The sequence below is a fragment of the Carcharhinus amblyrhynchos genome, chromosome 20 (genome assembly GCF_965287045.1).
Source record: "Carcharhinus amblyrhynchos chromosome 20, sCarAmb.v2.hapA, whole genome shotgun sequence".
NCBI lineage: Eukaryota > Metazoa > Chordata > Chondrichthyes > Carcharhiniformes > Carcharhinidae > Carcharhinus > Carcharhinus amblyrhynchos.
This window is the reverse complement of record NC_137343.1, coordinates 29,384,534-29,407,881: the sequence shown is the minus strand read 5'-3', so window position 1 is coordinate 29,407,881 and position 23,348 is coordinate 29,384,534. Positions and strand designations below refer to the sequence as shown.

The 23,348-nt window shown below is 39.9% G+C and overlaps 1 protein-coding gene across 1 annotated transcript in view; it reads right to left on the bottom strand.

Moving 5' to 3' along the window:
- slc15a4 (solute carrier family 15 member 4) overlaps positions 1-23,348 on the bottom strand; it is a 67,134-nt gene that overhangs the window by 3,665 nt on the left and 40,121 nt on the right. Inside the window, exon 7 of the mRNA XM_080208357.1 lies at positions 11,677-11,835. Coding sequence (XP_080064483.1) covers positions 11,677-11,835 — 159 coding nt within the window. The remainder of the gene's footprint in view (positions 1-11,676; positions 11,836-23,348) is intronic.

Sequence of the window (23,348 nt, the reverse complement as noted above, 5' to 3'; positions counted from 1 at the left end):
AATCCATTTTTATGGTTTTAGGCAAATGAGCTTTTAAAAATTGGCTGCAGCACCCCTATGGCAAGGTACCAAGAGCAAAATGGCTACCAGTGGATGTTTTGAGTCACAAGGACCTATGAATCTAAGCAATGAACAAGGATGAAGATTTCCAGCCAAAGGAGACGCACTTGGCTAACAGATTTTGGGGCAATCCTGAACCCACATTTTCCATCCATAGGATCAGTGGTGGGGACTCGGGATCCTGCGAAAAACAGAAACCGCAAATCTTGCCACGAGATTGTGATTTTCAACTTTTGCCGTCTGTTGCTGGCGATGTAATCAGTTCACACCCATAATGGGCAAGAACTTGATTTTAATACATTTAAATCTAATTATATCACCCCCCACCCCCCAGCCAGATCATTCTACCCTCACTAAATTTTTGTAGGTTTACAATAGGTTCATCTAGGCATGAACCTGTTGTGGGGATCCCTCCAGGAGCACAAAGGTCAGTACAGTCGTCAGAGGAAAGGAACAAATGTAATGGAGGAATGGGTCTGATGCCAGCGATGGCTGTTTGGGAGGAGCCGGGGTGGGGGGGGGGGGGGGGGGGGGAAGCAGTGGCAACGGTGGTGGTGGTGGTGGTGGGTTAAGAGGAAAGATTCAATTGTTCTACCCTCCAATCTCTATAAGCACTAGTACTGGTAGTAATCAGGAGGTTACTAACCTTTGAGATCCTCCTTGCTAGGTTCTTTACTAGTTTCTGAAAATATGCCTTTGAGGACCTCATTCCTCTTTCAATGCCTGTTGTTGGTATTGATGAGGACCAAGACTGCTGGCTGTTTACCCTTCATCCTCAATGTTCTGCAGCTGTTCAGTGGCATCCTTCCTGCCACTAGTAAAGCAACATAACATTCTGGATTTACATCTGCCCCCCTGAGAATCTCGAATCACTATTGCTTTCCCTTTCTTCCTCCTGCAGCCCTATTACCTTAAAAACTCCTGTACAGCTGAGCCAGCTGTGGTTTTAAGACACGGGTTGATGGGTTTTTGATAAGAGAGGGGTTTAAGGGTTATGGGGAGAGGGCGGGAATGTGGAACTGAGCCACGACAGATCAGCCATGATCTTACTGAATGGCGGGGCAGGCTCGAAGGGCTAGATGGCCTACTCCTGCTCCTATTTCTTATGCTCTTATGTTCCATGACCTTGGGTTTGATTGCACTCCCAAAAGGAATCATCACTTTCAGAATTGAATAACAATAGAGAGAGAGATGCACTCAAGGAACTCCTACAATATTTGCCTAGTCATCCTTGACTACCTGGCATTCATCCAGTCTATATCTGCCTGCAAAACTGTAAACAGATGGGACAGCCGATCTAAAAACATGCTATCCATGCAACATACAGCTTCCAAAATGCACTTCAGTGACACCACATACAGCTCAAGTTCCAAAACCTGGAGCTCGAGCTGCTCTGGTTAACAACACTTCCTGTATCTGTGGTTATTAAAGTCATGAGAAAATTCCTGTAGCTCCCAAATGGAACAGGATGTGCACATCACAAGACTGAGATGCCTCACCAAGCATCTATTTATTACATTAACTGTCTCATCAGAAATAAACTTAAGACTTAATCAGTTGCTTCCCTTGTGCTCACTTCATTTTAAGGGATTTCAAATTGCAGCTTTTCTAGTGCCGGAGCTGCCTCGCTGGTTGTTGTTTAATTAACTTAGTGAGGGCATGGATTGAAATACAGTCTGGCAAATGAACACAACTTATTCTGATATCCTTTTAGGTTACTAAGTTGTAACATTAATGATCAGCTGCAACCTCTTATCTCATGAATAAGGAGGTTTTTAAGCATTAGACAATCTTGCTAATACAAAGTGAACAGTCAAGTTAGTAAGGGCATTACTTAATTTAGTATTCGCTGCTATAATAAAGTATCGTCTGCCATTCAGAAAGGCCTATACAATGGAAAGGCTCAAAGAATATAGAAGAAAGTTATTGCACAAAAGCAGTGAATGCAAAATTGTTATCACTTTGGGAATATGGCATCAGCTGCGATCGGTTTATAATGGAAATCAGGGAACTGCACACTGATCCGTTTCTGTAATATAAATTTTCAGATTCCCCTTTGCAGACATAAAATAGCAATAGGCATCTACTTGCCTGAGGGTATAATGGCATTCATCTGCAAATTGGAACAACATGAGGCTGATTTTTTTCCCCCACATCAGGCAATAAATTTAGAAGGAAAACAGCAGAGATAAGTCTGAGGCCAGGCACATCTAACAATAAGTGCAATTACATAGATCCCTCTGGACACGTACAGACATGTGGCTTTTGTCAAAACCAATTACCCAAATTACATCAACCCAAGTCTAGCAATGGATGAAAGTCCTATTCACCAGCAAAACACTGCTCAAAATGCAGAAGTTTTAGATGTTTTGATTTTTCATGTTCAGCACTAGCCATGCAAGTTAAATCATGTGTGATTATGAGAAGCACTGGTTTATTTGAAACTCAATACTCTTGGTTAGGTTATAAACTAAGGTTATAATATACAATGTTTCATACTATTGCACTTATTATACAATAAGTTAAACTGCGAGAATGACTAAACAGTTCATGAACTGCAGTCAGCAGCAAAGGAATGGGTCTCATCATTCACATCAGTGACAGCTGCCACAAAGTTTGAACAGGCATGCTCTAATCAGTGTCTAATTTAGATGATCACCCCCTACAGATTATCTGTGAGCAGGCCAAGAAACAGTAAGCTTCTCCAATGAATCAAATTGAAAAAGCTTCACTGAGATAAAATCATAGATTCCTTACAGTGCAGGAGGTGGCCATTTGGCTCACTGAGCCTGCACCAACAATGATCTGACCCAGGCCCTATTCCTGTAACCTCACATATTTACTCTGCTAATACCCCTGACACTAAGTGGCAATTTATCATGGCCAATCAATCAAACCTGTTTGGGAGGAAACCAGAGCACCTGGAGGAAACCCACGCGGACACAGGAAGAATGTGCAAACTCCACATAGACAGTGACCCAAGGCCGGAGTTGAACCTGGGTCCCTGGCGCTGTGAGGCAGTAGTGCTAACCACTGTGCCACCATTCCATCCAGTCTTAAGTCAGGAAATACAAAATGGCAAATGTAAATTAACTTTAAATTATGTACAGAAGGCAAAATAAAGGTTGTTAATATCATCTTTATTTCCTACAGAGAGATGAAAGAGGCAGTAAAAAGTTTTTAAAAAGTTTTTTTTAATCTCCAAAATTAATTATCTCGAGGAAGTAAGTCTCTGCATATCGCAAAATTAAGGATCAGAGGAGTTGTTTGGAAAGAATCAGCATTGATTATACTGATAGAAGCTCACCTACTCCTGAATGCAACCTTCACTTTTTTTTTGCCATCTCTCCCACCTCTTTCCCAGGATCTACAAACAGGATTGCCCTGTTTCAGATTGTTCCTGCCTTACTGAACTGAGTCCTTCTCATCTCAATTCTAATTTTTCTCTCCCTATCCAGTCTTTTCCAATAGGCATCCCTGAGTCTCTGATGCCCTCCATCACTTTAACAGTTTCCTGGCCTTAACCATCTCATCTTCACCATGGACTTCCAGCTATTTTACACTGCCATTCACCAATCAGTTTCTACCCATTATCCGGCTGAATTTGTTGTAACACTGGACAACTTAGTTAATTCCACTCACTTGCCCCAAATAAAGGTACTACTATGTTTAGCTGCATGGGCACTAGCTATGCCTGCCATTTTGTGGGAACATTCCTTGTTGCAGTTCTACCCAGACGACTTGTTTTCAGGTGTACCAATGACCATCTCGGTGTCATTTCCTGCTCACACCCTGAACTGAAAAATTTGATAAATGTTGCTTCCAATTTCCACCCTTTCCTCACCTTTACATGGTTTATTTCAGATTCTTCAGACATTGATTTTCTTTCTCCATTTCTGGAAACAAGCAGCCAAACAATATCCACTATAAGCCCAATGACTCTCACAGCTATCTCAACTACACTTCCTGATACCCTGAATCCTGCAAGGGCTGTATTCCATTCCTCCAGTACTGCATTTGTTCACGCGCTTGGGATAGGTCTTCCTTTACAATCCCCACCGTGATTGACATGGTCCTTGACAGCTTCCATCATGTTTCTTGCACTTTCTTACTCCTTCCCCTCCCTTGCAGAATCATAACAGGGTTCCTATTGCCTTCATCTTCCACCCCACCAGCCTTCAAAATTCAAGAGATCATCCTACATCGTTTTCCGTCATCTCCAGTGCGATGCTGTCACTCAGCACATCTTTTCTTCCCCTCCCTTATCAGTATACAGAAGGGACCCTTGCCTCCGTGACACCATGGTCCATTCCACAGTCACCCCTAATACTACCCAAAGATGTACAGATGAGGTGGATTAGCCGTGGTATATGCGCAGGGTTACGGGGATAGGGTGGGAAGGGTTGGTCTGGGTTTTGCTCTTTGAAAGTCGATGCAGATTTGATGAATGGCCTTTCCTGCACTGGAGGGATTCTATAGTTCCCATTCCATCTAAGGGCAGGAGATGTAATACTAGTCCTTTACCTTCTCTCTCCTCACTATCTAAGGCCTCAGAAACTGCTTCTCGGTATTACAGTGCTTTATATGTGCTTCTTTCAATTTAAAATCTTGTATTCTCTGCTCACAATTCAGTCGGTTCTACACTGGGGAGATCAAACATAGGTTGACTAATTGTTTTGTGGAACACCAGCATTCAGTTTGCATACGTGATCCCAGCTCCCCATGTGGCTGCTCACCCTCCCACTCACCGTTACCCTCCCCCATACCCTCACCGTGAACGAGGCAGGAAATAACCCATGAAGTGACAGCAGCTTTGAGTAACAGGTTTGTAGGGGATTAGGAGGCCACGCCAAAATGGTAATCAGATCATGCAACCCTACATCATACCCAGCGCAAAATGACATTTAAACAAAACTCTCAGTTCTAAGAGTGAATGCCTGCTCCATTAACTGACCAACATCAAATCAAAATGACTTAAAGCTGGGGTAACATGAAGCGAGGACTTGCAGCACATTTTTACCCTTTCACAGTATGATCAATCTGAAGTGCTCACTCTGTTCTCCACTGATGCTGCCTGACCTGGTGAATATTTCCAGCATTTTCTGATTTTACTTCAGATTTCCAGTAGTATTTTGCTAACAATTATTTTGGATCATTACTGTACTTGGAAATTAAGCAACATCTTGACATGTACAAATGGACAAATAGAATCAAATTAACCTGCACTGCTATTTTACTGAATAGAATACTTCAACTGCTGACATCATGCATTAAACAAAGAGGGCAATTATTTCAAACGTTTCAGTTTACTCTTTGTTAAAATAATCCAATCCTGTAGGGGAAATGCTTGTTATCTAAAAATGCATACATGACCTAGTATAGTTAAAGCTACAATGCTTGCAAAACCTTTGATTTCTTTTCTGTATTCTATCAGCCTTCGAATTTATGGAAACACTGTAGCAGTACTGGGTGGTGGATTTTGTGGTTTAACAGCACAAATTAACAGGTGACACAGCTGACTCAGTATTTCAGGCTTTGTCAGTAAAAATTGAAGTGTTTCAAAGGGCTCAGGCATATTTTTTTGGGTCACAGGGCTGAGAACTTGTTCACATACTGGCTCCCCAAAGAGCTCTGTGCGTGTATAATATACACGAGGAGTACATAATGGATGAGTTAATATGGGAAAATCAGCGATAGGATATGTTTACCTTTCATGTGATGTGAAACCAGAAATTACATTTTTGTAGTAAAATAGAATCTCCAAATTGAAAGGGGAAAACTCGAAACAGAAATAATTAATTTCATTTTATTTAAAGTATAAATGGCTGGGAGTATGTTTTAGGTGCACGGTAGACATGTTATGCTGGTGATGTTAGCATAACCTCTCAGTTATAAAATAAGAGAAATGTTCTGAATATGTCAGAACATCCATTACTTTCCTTCATAGAATAATGCGATACAAGGCCAATAGACAGCGATTTGGCTCATTCTGTTTTGAAAAGCTATCCAATTAGTGCCACTCCTCTGTTCTTTCATCTCAGCTCTGCAAATTTTCCCTTTCAAGTGCTTATCCATTTGTGTTTTGAAATTTATTATTGAATCTGCATCCATATTCTTCAAGGCAATGCATTTCAGATCATTGTAGCCTGCTGTGCAAGAATACTTTTTCTTGTCGTCTCTTTTCTTTTGTTGCCAATTAACTTGAATCCTATTCACCAAGCTGGAAAATACATACTGCTACATAGCATTAAAATAAAATTCATCACTGGTGCTACATAGCATTAAAATAAAATTCATCACTGGTACAGTACTTTTCTGTTCACAAATCAATTATTGCATGAGTAACCCGTCAATATAAATCACTAATGACAAACATTAGCAGCTTTGAAAACAGGAACAAAACATTTTGCTTGGCTTATTAAAAAAATTATAAGCTGCCAAATCAAGCTAGTTGTTGAAGTGATTCAATTGCAAAAATTATATTATAAGTAATGAAAGCATTTGCCTACAAGCAAAATACTGCAGTAAACTTCTCGTTACCAAACAGTATTACTGATGCACAAAACAGAAATGCTTATAGTCTTGAACTCTTGGTTTGGGAATTAAAAATAGATTGCTTACTCAGTTCTAAAGTAACTACAGTCAGACAAATATTGTATTGAAATGCAATAAAAAGTTATCTTCACTTTTTTAATTCCATTGTGGTCTTTATCTAGATCTAGCTTTTGTTGTGCAATTGTTTTTGTTTTCCAATATTTTCAAATACTGGCAGACACCCTCAAGCATTCCTTATGCATAAGCTCCTGAATATTTTCACTCCCTAAATTACACTGCAGCTGTCTGATCTTCTTTCAGTCTAAGCGATAGGAAGAAGGAATGATTGGTTGGGAGGGGAGTTTTGTTTGAGTTTAATTTCGCACAAGTCCAGACACGATGATTAGAAAAACTAATTTCATAGATGAGAAAGGTACAGGTGCTGATTTCAGTCTGGCAAAGATAATAATATTTCAGTAGTGGTTAAGGGAGGCAAGGCTGAAGATGGGTGAGAAAGCTCAATGTGGGATTAAAAGCTCCAAAGATGACATTGCAAAAGGAGAAGTCAATGTCAGAGACAGTATTCTCTCAAAACAATATTGTTTTGATTCAGTGACTATAAAATATACACAGTACTTGAGAAGGTAGCGGTGTAGCGGATTGTAGTAATCCAGAGACCCGGGGTAATTCTCCGGAGACCTGAGTTCAAATCCCACCATGACAAATGGTAAAATTTGAATTCAATAAAAAAAACTGGAATTAAAAGTCTAATGATGACTATGAAATCATTGTCAGTTGTTATAAAAACACATTTTGGTTCACTAATGTTCTTTAGGGAAGGAAATCTGCCGTCCCTCCTCGGTCTGGCCTACACATGGCTCCAGACCCACAAGCAATGTGGTTGACTCTTAAAAGCCCCCAGGGATGGGCAATAAATGCTGGCCCAGCCAGTGACACCCACATCCCATGAATGAATAAAACACGGGGCTTAATCCTTTTAATACAATCTTTTTAGATTCAGATTATGTCTATCTACTAGTGAACCCAATGCTTTAGCAAAGATCATTGACTGGAAAAGTTAACTCTGTTTCGCTCTCCACAGATGTGTTTGACTTGCTGGGTATATCACACTTGTTATGTTTTTGGTCCAGTACTTCTGTTTTACCACTAAGTTTGCTGATGCCTGCAGCTTTATTAGCCATGACTTTTGTTAGTCTTGACTAGCTGGTGGGACATTCACCTCGGCGTCAGAAGGTCATGTGTTCAAGCCGGTTCCAAACAACTGAGCACATAATCTCAGTTAAACTCCAATGCAGCCTTGAAGGAATCGTGCACAGTCAAATGTCTTTCAACTGAAATGCTAAACAGAAATTGTGTCTGCCCACTCAAGTGCACGTAAAACATTGGAAAGCACTATATCAAAGACGAATTTTGATAAGAGAGGGGATTAAGGGTTATGGGGAGAGGGCGGGAATGTGGAACTGAGCCACGACAGATCAGCCATGATCTTATTGAATGGCGGGGCAGGCTCGAAGGGCTAGATGGCCTACTCCTGCACCTATTTCTTATGTTCTTATGAATTCTCACTGTTATCCTTCAACCAGCTTCTCAAATTAACTGATCACCTGTTTCTCTACTCTGTTGGACAATACAGACTGGAACTTGGCTGCTGTGCAAACTGCCACTGCACTTCACAGGTAGTTCAGTGGCTGTGAAATATTTTGGGATATCTTATAGACATGTAAGGCATCTTACAAAAGGTTTATTTTACCATAATGCTGGGTCTGTATGTTGGGTTTGGTAAAAAGTCTAGTGAAAGCATAATTCAGCATCCTACTAGTTTATCTCATGCTATTCTTCATTATTCTTACCTCAAAATGTGAAATATTATTTCAAAGTAACCTGAAGAGCAGAAGGGTAATCTTAATGTTTCCTCAATCCAAATGAGAAAATAGAAATACGTAAAGATGGGAGATAACTAGTCTCTGAGACTGAAATACTGAGGGTAATCTGCTTACTCTGCAGTTGTGCAGAGTTTAAATTTGCATTAAATCAGGGTCCTGTGGGATTGTTGTACTTTACTTTAAAGGGTCTATATTAGTAACAAGTATATTTAACTCATACATTTAGTTTTCAATACAAATTGAGACTAAACTGACTTTTTCATATGCACCCTTACTATATTTTCTTTGCTCTTCCTCTATTAAAATCATTTGACCTGTTGGCTAACAGAATGTCCAAACTTACCAGAAAACAACCATCAGTCCATTTCATGGCTGTAAGAACAATCAGAATTGACTTATCAGCTTTAAGGAGTCTCTGAATCTTAAGTTTAAGTTTATTTATTAGTGTTACAAGTAGGCTTACAGGTAACACTGCAATGAAGTTACTGTGAAAATCCCTTAAGTCATCATACTCCGGTGCCTATTTGGGTATAGTGAGGGAGAATTTAGCATGGCCTATACACCTAACAAGCACGTCTTTGGGAGGAAACCAAAGCACCCTGAGGATACCCACGCAGACACGGGAAGAATGTGCAGGCTCCACAAAGTGTCCCAAGGCTGGAATTGAACCCGGGTCTCTGGTGCCGTGAGGCAGCAGCACTAACCACTGTGGCACCCCATCTTGCAAGAAGCGAATGAAAAGGATTCGTGAATGAGTAGAAACTACACAATAATTAACCTATTCTGAATCACTTCACTGCATCAATAAGTAGCAAGTAATGATTTGCCCATTTACAAAGCATTTTAAAAAACATGCTTCACCATTTCACAGCCAATACAGAATTTTCAAACACTGCTGAAGGAACCAAACTCCACTGTGCCAAACAGATTTATATCTGGTAGACTTATTGACCCTATTGTCAATTATCCTAGAGGTTCAAACAAATGAGAAAGATACGGGAAAACATAAATTTATACAGCTTTTCATAACATGAATGACAGACAACCATAATGCAAATTCCATGTCACTAAGTAGTGCTGATCGTTACAAACCAAAAGGCATTATGATAGCCTGCCAAAATATGCATTAAACATTTCAGCTCAACGTTAGAGATCATTCCCAATCCTGATCAGTCTCATTTATTTTTCAGGAGGACAGATAATTTGTCACAATACTTTGGTGATACTAGTTGGTTTTTAAGTGAGCATCTCAGCCAGGTTCCCTAGGTGTCACTTGCTGGCATCTGACAGTAGTAAGACTTCATCTGCAGAGGATAGTACTTGTGTTTTGATTTTGCATAATGAAAAACAGTGGCATACCGTTCCAATGTACACACTGTTAACTAACCATTCAATCCAGCAATTCTATTGCATTGGGAAACTAGACAAGACTACGTGTGTAGCAATTTTTGAGTTAGGTAACCAGTGTACACTAATAACTCAAATGCCTTTGACTAACTTAGAAAACTCTACCATTCAATACTAAAGGAGGCATTAATAGAGTTTGAACAGTAAATATGTGCTAATGTGAATCATCCATGGGGAAAATAGGGGATCACCTCAGTATAGAACAATAAGTTTTATCCTCTCTTTCCTTTTCTCCACCCCAACCCCCTTTGCAATGCTGTTTGTTTTATACAGTGAAAGTGACTTCACCAATAATGGGTAGATGCACCGACAAAAACCATAAAGCTACAATTGATCAGCCTTGAAGATTCCTGACTGACTGTGGGAGCAGGTTAGATGTGACTATTGAAAACTTCACAGTAATGCAGTTTTACGTAATAACCACAACTCTAATAGATACCAACGATGTTCCAGAACTATTTCAGCAGCGAGCCATGAGGAATTCAGTTCAAGAATTCAAAAAGAAAGGCAAAGCAGAGAGAGAGGGGAAGAACTAGTATTAGCCACCGGGTACCCAGATTTCATGCAAGAACTTAAAACCTTGATTCAGACACATGCTATTCTTTCAGTTCCTAATACCAATTAAAATAAAACCAATTAATAAAATGGTCATAATATTAGAGGTAGAGCAAAATTGATTCAAAACAAATCCATAGTGATTGTGGGAATGTGAAATGCATTGCCCTGAAAAGGGATACAGGATCAGTTGTGATGTCTAAAACAAGATATGATTAAACAAAAAGGATGGATGTGAATGGGTGACTAGTAAAGTGAAGTGACTGAATCCTGTTTTTAGGTTCCAAAAAATAAGCAAATAAGAATTGTACGATTTGTAATTTAAGAAAAGCTTACTATAAACTTTACTTTTGCACATTCAGAAAATACCTTCCTTTGCAAAAAGCTCATGTATACAGAACATACAAGATAAAATTCTACTATTCCTTTGTAAAACAGTTTAGTACTTCTTAAAAAAAAAGTAGAAAAATAAAATCATGTAGTATTACGATTAGAGAGGCTACACCAGCATCTAATTACTATCAGAAGGCAATTTTGCAGATAAGTATCATCCTTAACATATACCTTTATGGTAATGCAAATTGTATGCTCTCTTTTAATACAGTACATAACATGAACAGATGCTTAAAGTTATAGGGCTAATGTACTCAGATTGATTGTTCTGTAAGAATTTAGCTTTGCTGAACAATGTCATTTTTTTAAATAAAGCTATCGTCGCCCCCTTAAAACGATATTAACAGCAGTTTTTGTGTGTTCAGCTCCTGGAGAGATACGTATCCCATTTGCAGTGATCTGTTTACTGGATTTAATGCACTGTGTGATACTGCTAACCCTTTTTCAAAATATTAATATCAATACAAATCACAGAGCTTACAGATTAAAGCAACAGATATAGATTTTTAAAAAAATAATCAAATAGGACTATGAATAGGACTAGTTAGCCCTTAAATCAATATGAAGGAAATAAAACAGTTCAACCTTTTAAAGAAATAGGCACTAATTCTAAGATCCAAGAGGGGCAAGGTAAATTATGCTAACGCTTTGACTTCATCACAACTGATTCTTTTTTGCAGTGAAAATATATTAAGTAAGGATGCTATGTGCATCAAGAATTAAAAGGAATTCACTACGCTTGAGGGAGTAATTAACAAACATGAAAATGACCTTTTTTCTAATTGGTATTGATTTTTCATAATTCTAATTTATTTATACTCACCAAAATCACTCTTGCAATTCATCCAACCAATCCAATCTACAGACACTAGGGCCAGAAGTCCTGAACCAACAAACGAGCCAACTCCAGTAAAGAAAAAGAACAGGCCCATGATAGCACTTTGCATAGACTTGGGGGCAGCTGAGTAAGCGAACTCCAGACCTGAAAAATCAGAAAATAAAGAGCACGTTTTTAGATGCTACTTAACTATTTCATCAGAGCCAGGAGCTGCATATAGCTTCATCTTTGGTCTGCTTAAATTATTCTCCAGCTTTGAATAGAATTGCAAGTAACGCATCTTTCATCACAACATTCACAAAATAATTCCACACATTTTCAATGTTTTTTAAAAAATACAGAGAAAACCGTTTTAATTCTGAGATACATTCTTGACATTGAATTTATTTAATATTAGTGTAAATAAGTTTCTCAATTTTTAATCTTTGCTTCACAGCGGTAATATTGTAACCTCTGATCCTGATTAGAACTTGACCTGCCTAAGATGGAAGAAGCACAAGGCCCCTGTGAGTGGTAGTCTCACATCACTTGGGTTTGACAACACACAGCATAATTACAGCACAATGTCAAACTGGATGCAAGAGCAGCACAGTGGGCAGCATTGCTGCCTCACAGCACCAGCGGCACAGTGGGCGGTACGCTAGCACAATGTTTACCACTGCAGCCTCCCAGCGCCAGGGACCAAGGTTCGATTCCCGGCTTGGGTCACTGTCTGTGCAGAGTTTGCATGTTTTCCTCGTGTATGCATGAGTTCCCTCCAGGTGTTCTGATTTCCTCCCACAGACTGAAAGGTGTGCTGATTAGGTGCATATCCAGCAGTTATTGTAGACAAACTAAGCCTTGATTGAAAAAAGGACTCAATTAAGCCTAATAAATTGCTATATCTCATTTACGGTAAAGCAGAATTTTCGAAGCACAATTATCAAGGAGGCTCAGGAAGGGCTGTAATGAATGCAAAGTGCCAAAGCTCACCAGCTCTGCCTCTTCCAGCAGCATGTCCCACTCTAGTTGGATTGGAGGAGTAAAGGAGTAAAGCTGCCTTAATTAAAGTGAATAATTAAAAATCTTTCAGCTAAAGTGATTACAATTATGCAAGGGTCTAGAGAGGATACAGAAGAGATATGTTGTCAGGATTGGAGAATTTTTGCTGTCAGGAGGAGGAGGAGGACTTTGTTTTCTTTGGGACACAGAGGTCTAAGGGGAGATTTAATTGTGTGTATGGAATTGTGAAGTGTCTTGATTTAGTGGATAGGAACAATCTATTTCCATTAATTGTGAGATCAATAAACAGGAGGCATAGGTTTAAAGCAATTGGTAGAAAGATTAGAAGAGTATTAAGAGTAATTGTTTTACACAAAGGATGGTGGTGGTCTGAAACTCACTGCCTAAAGGGTGGTAGAGGCAGAAACCCTCATCACATTAAAAAAACGTGGATATGCACTGGAGGTACTGTAAACTACAGGCCTCACACCAAGAGCTGGAAAATGGGATTAGACTGGACTATTTCTTTTTGGCTGGCAGACACAGTGAACCTCCTTCTCTGCTGCAAATCTTTCTACGTTTCTGTCACAGGCCGGTGGACCTTCCTTATTACAAGGAGGTCTGTGTGGATTATCAGCAACACACTAAACTAAAAATGTCATTCTCATTCAGATTACTTTTTCACCAATGCAAGTGCTAATTGCTGATGAAACAAAATTAAAATTGATTTCACTATTTTATGAGACAGTATCTGACGTAATGAGTTGTGCACAATGCATGTAAGGAATACATGGCAAAGTGAAAAGGTCAATAATTGGGAGAGAAGAAGAATGGACACTTCAGTTGGTTATGCAATTTGGATAGATTCCATTCAGTTCATATGGGCAGAGGCCCAACATTGAACAACTGACAATTTAGTATAGAGAAGCTACAGGATGGTTGGAGTGTGCAGTGCTGCGGTCTCAGCCTGGTTCAGCATGACATACTTCTGCAGTTAGAGATGTGATGTTCTACTTAATCTGGGAGTGTTTATTCTGATAATGTGTGCCTCAAACCAAGCTTGTTCTCACTCTCATCAGTGAACCATATTTAATTTGTTGATTGATTATTTCCATTACAACTTAACATGGACTTTTTTTCATATTAATTTGTGGGACATGGGCATCACTGGCTGGTCAGCACTTACTGCCCATCCTTTGTTGCCAGACAGCAGTTGAGAGTTGCTCTCAACATTGCCGGGGCTCTGGAGTCACATGTAGGCCAAACCAGGTAAGGATAAGAGATTTCCTTCCCTAAAGGACATTAGTGAACCAGGTGGGTTTTTCTGACAATCGACAATGATTTCATGGGCATCAGTGGATTATTAATTCCAGATATTTTTTATTGAATTCAAATTCCACTAGCTGCCATGGTGGGATTCCAACCCAGGTCCCCAGAACATTAGCTGAGTTTCTGGATCAGTAGTCTACTGATAATTTCACAAGGCCTCCCCTTATTAATTAAGGCCTTGAAGTTAGTGATGGTAAAGGTGTTCAAAGACATTGTTTCCTTGAAAAATGGAAGGGAGGGGCTGTTACAATTTAGAACTCAGTTCAGAATAAACATATTTAGTAGTCAACATGAAATAAATAAATAGGTTGATGCTGTATATTTTGTTTTAGCTAACAGAATGATTCTTAGGTGATGACAGATGTGCCTAGCCCAGAAAGGGGCCTTGATCAGGCAAGGCATCTACAACATTGGGAGAGCAACAAGATAGTTATTTAAAACAAATAACTATACATCAAAACTGCATTAGGATTTTCAGCAAACCTTACTTAATTATGTTACTGCTCAAATTTATATGTAGAAATAGAAGTTATTTTAGCGAACAGCCCACTGGTACAAAATTACAATGAAGAATTAAACCATTTTTACTGGACATTCATTAATGAGCAGCTTATCAACAAGCCAAATGAATAGCTCTGAGCATAAATAAATGATAAGAGACTAATACAGATAATGAAATCCTAAAAGCCAGCTTGAAGGCCACTGAAGGCACTGGATGCTACAAAGGCTATGGGCCTGGACAACTAGTACTGAAGATTTCTGCTCCAGAGCTTGCCATGCCCATAGGCTGTTTGAGTGCTGCTACAACATTGGCATCTACCTGACAATTTCCTAGTTATGTCTAGTACATAAAAAGTAGGACAAATTCAACTCAGCCAATTACCACCCCATTAATCTGTTCTCGATCATCAGTAAAGTGATGGAGAGGGTCATCTACAATACCTTCAAGTGGCACCTGCTTAGCAATAACCGGCTCACTGATGCTCAGTTTGTGTTCCACCAGTGCCACTCAGCTCCCGACCTCATTACCACCTTGATTTAAACATGTACAAAAGGGTTAAATTCCAGTGAGATGAGAATCATTGCCCTTAATACCAGGGCAGCCTTTGACCAAGTATGGTATCAAGGAGCTCTTGCAAAACTGGAGTCAATGCGAACTGGGGGAAAAACACTGCATTAGTTAGAGTCATACCAGCACAAAGGAAGATGGTTGTGGTTGTTACAGGTCCATCATCTCAGTTCCAGGACCTTGCTATCTGAGTTCCTCAGGGTAGTTTCTTAGGCCCAACTATACGCAGTTATTTCATCAATGACTTTCCCTCCATCATAAGACCAGAAGTTGGGATGTTCGCTGGTGATTAAAAACTTTTCAGCACTGTTTGCGGCTCCTCAGATACTGAAGCAGTCCATGTCCAAACACAGCAAGACCTGGACAATATCCAGATTTGAGTTGACAAGTGGCAAGAACATTCATGTCACACAAATGCCAGGCAATGACCATCTCCAAAAAGAGAGAATCTAACCATTGTCCTTTGATGTTCAATGACATTACCATTCCTGAACCCCGACCATCATCATCCTAGGGGTTACCATTGTCCAGAAACTGAATTGGACTAACCATGTGAATGAATACCACAGCTACACGAGCAGATCAGAAGGTAAGTAACTCACATCCTGACTCCCTAAAGCCATCTATAAGGTACAAATCTGGAATGTAATGAACTACTGTCCACCTGCCTGGATGAGAGTAGCTCTAACATCCAAGAAGCTCAACACCAGCCAGAACAAAGCAACCCCTTCCACAAACATTCACTCCCTCTACCACTGACACAGTGACAACACTGTGTACCATTTACAAGATGCACTTCAGGAATTTACCAAGGTCCCATTGGCAGCACCTTCCAAACCACTTCCATGTCTGAAAAGACAAGGGCAGCAGGCACATAGGAGTACACCATCTGGAGGCTCCTGTCCAGGCCACTCACTATCCTGATCTGGAAACATGTCACCATTCTTTCACCACTGCTGAGTCAAAATCCTGGATCTCCCTCCCAAACAGCACTGTGGGTGTGCCTATGCCACATGAACTACAATGGTTGCAGAAGGCAGCTCACCATCACCTTCTCAAGGGCAATTAGGAATGGGTAATAAAGTTTGGCCTTGCCAGCAATACTCACATCCCAAGAATGAATAAAGATGAGATGGAAAGGAGTTACAAAAAAAAAACAGCGACAAGAAACAGCTGAGGGCGAGATAAGAAAAGATGATGATGTAATGTTCTCATTGATCGAAGAAGGTGCTTGCTAAGTCTCTGGAAGTTCACAGCAGATGGATAACATTAGGACTTATACCTCATGGTTTAGACAAGAACTCAATGTTCTAGTGGACACTTTGTATTAAGAGAAGTCTTTGTAAGACAATTAGTCAGGGCCTCAACTGAAAAAGGTATCATGAAAGAGACTTGGGAGGCTTCAGCTGGTGAAGAGAAATTCTAACAGTAGATCCATGCTAACATTCTTGGGTAGTTTGAGAAGGCACTGAGAAGAAAATAAAGAACCAGCTGTTTGTGCAGATTAACCGTTCCGCTTGACCTGGACTGGTAGTTGCTACTTCCTTAAACTCTGATTAAGCACAATATACCCATTAACTTGGTTAGAGTCAATGCTGATTGATTAGATAATTGATAACACCACATTATGCTTAAATAAAAATAACATCAAATTGGTGAGCTTAAAATCCCAGGAACATGCAAGGTACGAATGTCTGGGATGGGGAAGTGACATTCAGCAAAAAGGGAGAGAAATTCTGGAGTAAGGCAATACAGAGACTGATGTTGGGCTGGAAGATTTGCAGATCAAATGACTAAATCTCTCACTTCTTGCTTTTGCAATTAGAGATATCAGTTTATTCACAGACAGGCTGGCACTTGTTTACATGATGTGGAAATGCCGGCACATAACGGGGGCAAATCTCCCCAAAAAATTCTAAGTGTTGAATTCGCGTGAAAACTGGAGTAAATCACGCTGCTTCTTTTTCAGTGGGAGTTCAGAGAAGAATCTCCCACACTCTGCACTGCAGAGTGCATCAGCAAAAAAAAACACGTAAAAAATCTGGGGGCGGGGTCTATTCCTGCTGGAGGTGCTGGCAGCATAGCGCTGAGTGGGCCACTTCACATGCGCCGATCTTCTGTCAGTGTCAAGATTGGCACATGCGCAGTGGCTCCTGTCTGCTGACCTCCCGATCGCTAGCCAATGATCAGTAACCCTGCATTACCAGCCCACTCACTCACTGCACCGCTCCCCCTCTCCCCACATCGCTGGCTCCCAAGCTTGCCTGGGCCCAGCCTCACATCCCCCCCACCACAGCCTGATCTCCTGCGCACCCCCCCCCCCCCCCAATATTCCCTTCCCCCTGTGGCCCCAACCCTACTCTCCCAGCAGGTTGCTCTCCTCTGCTGCCTCCACCACCGCCCCCCACCCCCAATCATGACTGCGATGTGGCCAGCTCCCATTAGGCCCCATTCCCACTGCCCCTGACACTGCTCCAGGGACACCCTGGCACTGCCCACAAGGCACTGAATGCCAAGGGAGCACTAAATTCAAATGGTATAGCAGACAAGATGTAATTAATACAAAGATGTATGACAATAAAACAACTTCCAGCTCCGCAAGATAACGAGCAATGTTCTTAAATTTGATATATTACACTAACAATAAAATTAAAGTGCAGTAATTGAATGATAATGTTTATATGCAACCTCAGTAATTGAATCTCAACAACTGTACCAGTTTTCCAACACAGCACTGCAAATTCAGATCTTCCCATTTGAGGGAGAGTTTATTTTTCTTTTTAAAAATTAAAGCCCCAAAGTTCCAACTGGGTCAGGCATCAGTGGGGTGGATCTCAATTCTGAGAACTAGAAAATGGAGCAGAACTCATTCTTACTCCAACCCCCGTTTACATCTTTAGGGAAATGTCTGGCGGAGTTTGGGCATAGTCATACCTACAGCCTGCTTCTCCATGCCAGATAACTGGAGAGCTCCCAGGTTTCTGTGGGAATTTGGTTCAGAATGCCATTTAAGAGCTTTAGCAGAATTAATGCCAGGCGATGTGCTGGTCAGTTGGCTATGTGGCTAGAGTGCAGAATAACACCAGTGACCAATACCATTTGAATTTAGTGACATCAGACTGCATTTTTTCCTCCATGTACAAGAGCAAATTATGAAAGATTAGGATAGAAAGCAATTGTCCAAATTAGAGGGGAAGAACTGTGGCAGCTTGGGAAATTGTGAGGTGATCCACTCTGCAACTAAAGAAAGATGAATCTATACCCTCTGATGGAACAGTGCAGATTAAGACAGCATAACCTTAAAATTAGAACCAGGTCATTCAGTTATGATGTCTGAAAGCACTTCTTCACTCAAAAGGGTGGTGGAAATCTGGAAAACTTTCTATCAAAAAAGCCACTGAAGCCAGGTGAGTTGAAAATTTAAAAATAGAGATTGATGGGTTTTTGGTACAGAAGGGGTATTAAAGGTCGCCAGTGGCCAGCTGAAGTCGTTCTTGGGGCCTACCTCTGAACCTTGTCTCATAGTGATATTATGGCATAAGACATGATAAGCAACCCACAGACAACAAGGATACTACAGGAAGAAAATGGCAGATGAGAATTGATACGTTCTGCTGAAACTGCTGAAAGGCTCCTAAACTCTTCTGGCCAAAGGAAGTCCCTTTTAAACATAAAGAATGCTCCACTGCCAGGTGGAAGGTATGGAGTTTGTCTGGGGCTTTTCCTGGTATCATTCTGGCTGTTTCCCATGTGGATACTAATTGAGGTGCCTATACTGACACAATGTCCCAGAAATGCCTGGGAAGTTTAAACTTCCGACAGGCAATTACCCTACACTGGGAACCATTTAATATTCTGATTTAAATCAGAGACATTGGATGGTTCTTTGTAGAATAGTTACCCTGGAAAAGCTAGAAGGATTAGAAGCACTTTGAATCTCTGGTAATTACAGTACTTACTGCTGACTCATCAATGGAATTCCCAACTGACCATCCTATCACACTGACCTATCATTCTTCCTTATCCCTAATCCAACCTACAGACTGACCTTCTCAGAGTGAGAATGGATCTTTAAACTCACTTGGTTTTATGTCAGTTAATGCCATAAAAGGGGGAAGCAATGCTTCCTGTCACCTGACACTGCTCCCACAGACTGGAAGGTATCAGGAACCAGGTGCACTGCATATTTCTTATTAGGCTCGGGTCAGGAGTTTAGGCAATAAAGGTACAGCTCCCAAATTGGATAAGTAAGAATGCAGCGATGGTCTGACTGAGAATGCCACTTATCAAAATTCTAGCCCAATTGCTCTTATATTTACTGGTGGATTCTGTAGGGAGACCATAGTTTCAGACCAGAAATCTGGGTTGCCCTACAAGGAATTATGTGAAGACACTTACCTTCCTCCCCACTCCCCACAAAGCTGACCATGCCTTGCTTCAGCTGCTATGTTTTCTGGGAAACCTACCTGCCTACAGTAAAACCCCACAAAGCAGGTTAAATCATAGCTTTCTGCTTCATTAACTTATTTCAAAATGCTAACTCACACCCTGGAAGCTGCTTGCTCCTAGTCCCATCTCAGTAAATTCAACGTCAATAAATGGAAGGTAGCTTGCTGATTTACCCTCACCTGCACCAATCCCACACGTGCCTACATAAGTAAGTGAGTGAATCTCTGAATCCTATAATTTAACATGTTCAGACCCAATCTGCTTCCATTCTGGAGGAGCAGGTTCACTAAACTTTCAAAGTTTAATGCATATTGATTTTAATAAAGTTTGAGAATGTCACATACATATACAATTAATTTCATTGTGAGCGTAACCTTAAATCTAAGCCAATCCATCTCTGAAACCCTATCTATAGATTCTTACATAATATATCAATATTTATTTAGTTTCTCCAGAGCTTCCATCCATTTGCTCATAGGGTTGTATGTGTCATTATAACTAGACCTCTTGAGAAAACTTTGCAGCCTGGCTATGATTATTTAAATGTAAAGGAAAAGTATTTTTAGACATGTATTGTCCAAAGTAAAATCATCCTTCACAGTTGGTCAGAGAAGTTTGAATATTACATAATTTGAATCAATATTATGCAAGTTTCAAAGAAAGCGACAAAGGTGGACACGATGAATCCAGTGCTAAAGTTAGTTTTTATATGGGACAGGGAAGACAACGTACAGCTGGCACTGAAAATACTGAAAGAGCAATTTCAGGATTTAAGTGTTTTATTTCCAAGCTGAATAATAAAGAAACAAAGCTCCTTTATTTGAGATAATGTTTTTGACTGTAAACATTGTTAATACAGTAGGTTAAGGATAACATGTGACAAAGTCAAGATAGCTGACAAATGTGGTCTTGTTTATCCGGGAGATGTTACTTTTACTTCTTTCTTTTAGTTTTTGTATGTAAGTATATATTATATGTATATATATTCAGTTTTACTACTTCAAATTTGAAAGATGGCATGCTTGGTGACAGAAAATGACAGGAATATTATACTTTCTTAAAAATACATACGGCTTTTATCGATCAAGAAAACATTTATTTTTCTGTCACACTACTTTTTTTCATACAAGCCCATAAATTATTACTACATGAAAGCTTACCTTCTAATCCATATTGCATCATAGTCAAGTTATCTCATACTATGACTGGGTTCCCCGGATCATGGGCAAGATATTTTGTCCAGACTGGATGGAAAGTGAGCCCTTCATAATGTGGCTTAGTTGCAACTCTGGTGCAGAATTAAATTTTTACAATCTGCACAACTCAACTGACTATAAATAATTAGTCTTTAAAGCAATACAGGTTTTTTAAAAAAATTGCTTCACATTTCAAAATGGATGATGGGATGCAGCAAGATAGAAAGTTAAGTGCTTTTTCAAAAAAAAAGATATATTCAATAAATTTAAAACAAAATTGAAATTTCATTGGTCAATTGGAAAAAAAAACAAGGTGAGAAGTATTTAAAATATTCATTGAAGGTTATTTAATTTTTACCAATATTAATCAAAGGTAACCTTCACAATCAATATTGTGCTGGAATTCCTTTCAGCATCAAAGATAAAATGATTGAGTTAAAATCAGGGTGGTTCACATTTCTGATTTGTGCTACTGCTGGGCAAGGCTCTTCATCAATGGGGCAGTTTATTAAATTACTTCCAATTTAATTCTGAGCTTCAAAATAATACAGTCCACTGACAAATTCTTGGCTAGCTTTGTGGCTATGAAATTCCTCTTAAGTATCAGTTAAAAGAACATTTAGGGTGCTGTTCTCTTTGGATTAACTTTAAGTGTTTCCAGAAGTTAAACTTGCTGAAGAACTCAAGGTTGAATGCCCTGTGTTTATATTTTGTGATTGCACGATGACCATTTTGCTTCAACATGGAAGTTGGTGGCTAGCTAATTCAACTAGAAGAAAAGGGAGTGCTTCAACCTGCCTGACATACTCATACTGGCAAAACACACTGGAAAATTTGGTACGTTTACAGATAAAATGTGCAGTAAAAATACATGCAGCAGTAATCACATGCAAGATAATAAAGCTAGGATGTTGCTGAGGGCTCACAGGCAGGAGGAACATTTAAGATGAAACAAATTCACCAATACTTAACTGTAGTAATAATTATGATACATAAAATGTTAGGAATTAACACAAAAAAAGTTAAAAAAAAACACTTTGAAAAAGGTGTTAAATTTAATTAAAACTATGCCACATTACAGTTCACCTTATTTGACATTGGTTATCTGCAAAATGCCATAGAAGATCCCAGATGTATCAAAGTATGACTGGGATGAGTGAACTGCTGGGACTTGGCCATACGTATCCTACATAACTGATGTTAACCTTGATTTCGGTAATGTCTTATTGGCTTACAAATCAATTGCACCTGATTGATATCACCATGTAGTCATTACCTAGCAGTTTCATTAAGGGAAATAAATGCGATCAAATGTGAGGCAAACTAAGAACGTGACCCCGAAAGAATTTCAATTCATTTGGCAATGAGATAATCGAAGGGTCAACTTTCATCTTGATTAATAATGTGATGCATCAAAGGATATCAAGTATTTGCTTTCTGTGGCTTGAATTAAAATGTTGAAGTGTCAAAGAAACAATACAATAGTATTGTGGTGTGACTTTCAAATCACCTTAGTCAGGTTCCATGGAGATAACAAACAATTTACATTATGTGTAGGAGGTTTTTTTTAAAGTGGCTGTGAAACAGGCATATCTTACAAAAATAAATCAAATCTTGAAGTTAGATGTGCAACCTCTTCCTGCAATAGAGAAGTTATGCAAAGCAAAATATCCTTTTACAGGTATGAGGACTGTGGTGTTCTAAATGGAAACTAAAGTGAGTGCATTCAGATCATTGGATGGTCACAACATTGTAATGCTTCCCTGTAGGTGTAGCTGAAGTAGAATTTTGAGAGTTTTCACTCAGTGTTATAAATTCAAAAAGGTCAATTTGAACAAATTTAACTTATATACACATATAGTAAACTAGAAATTAATTCCGAGCTTGGCATTCAATCTCACTTGCACAACATCCACCAAATTTTGTTTTCCTATGGGGCAGCACAGTGGCAAAGTGGTTAGCACTGCTGTCTCACAGCACCAGGGACCAGGTTCAATTCCAGCCTTGGGTCACTGTATGGAGTTTGCACATTCTCTCCATGTCTGCCTGGAGAATGACATGGGGGAAAATATCTCATGGATGCTCCAATTTCCTCCCTGTCCAAAGATGTGCCAGTTAGGTTGATTGGCCACACTAAATTGACCTGAGTGTCAAGGGTTTAGCAGGGCAAATATGAGGGATTGAGGGATTATGGGAATGGGGCCTGGGTGGGATTATGGTCGGTGCAGACTCGATGACTCAAATGGCCTCAATGTTGGGGTTCATAGAATCATAGAAATGATAGAAACCCTACAGTGCAGAAGGCAGCCATTTGGCCCATCGAGTCTGCGCCAACAATAATCTCATCCAGGCCCTATCCCCGCTTAGTTACCCTGCCAATCCCTCTTACCTATCACATCCTGGGACACTAAGGGTTAATTTAGCATGTCCAAACAACCTAACCCACATATCTTTGGACTGTGGGAGGAACCGGAGCACCCAGAGGAACCCCAGGCAAACATGGGGAGAATGTGCAAACTCCACACAGACAGTGACCCAAGATGGGAATTGAACCCAAGTCCCTGGAGCTGTAAGGCAGCAGTGCTAATCACTGAGCCACCCACACCGGGCCTCCTTCTGCACTGTAAATTCTA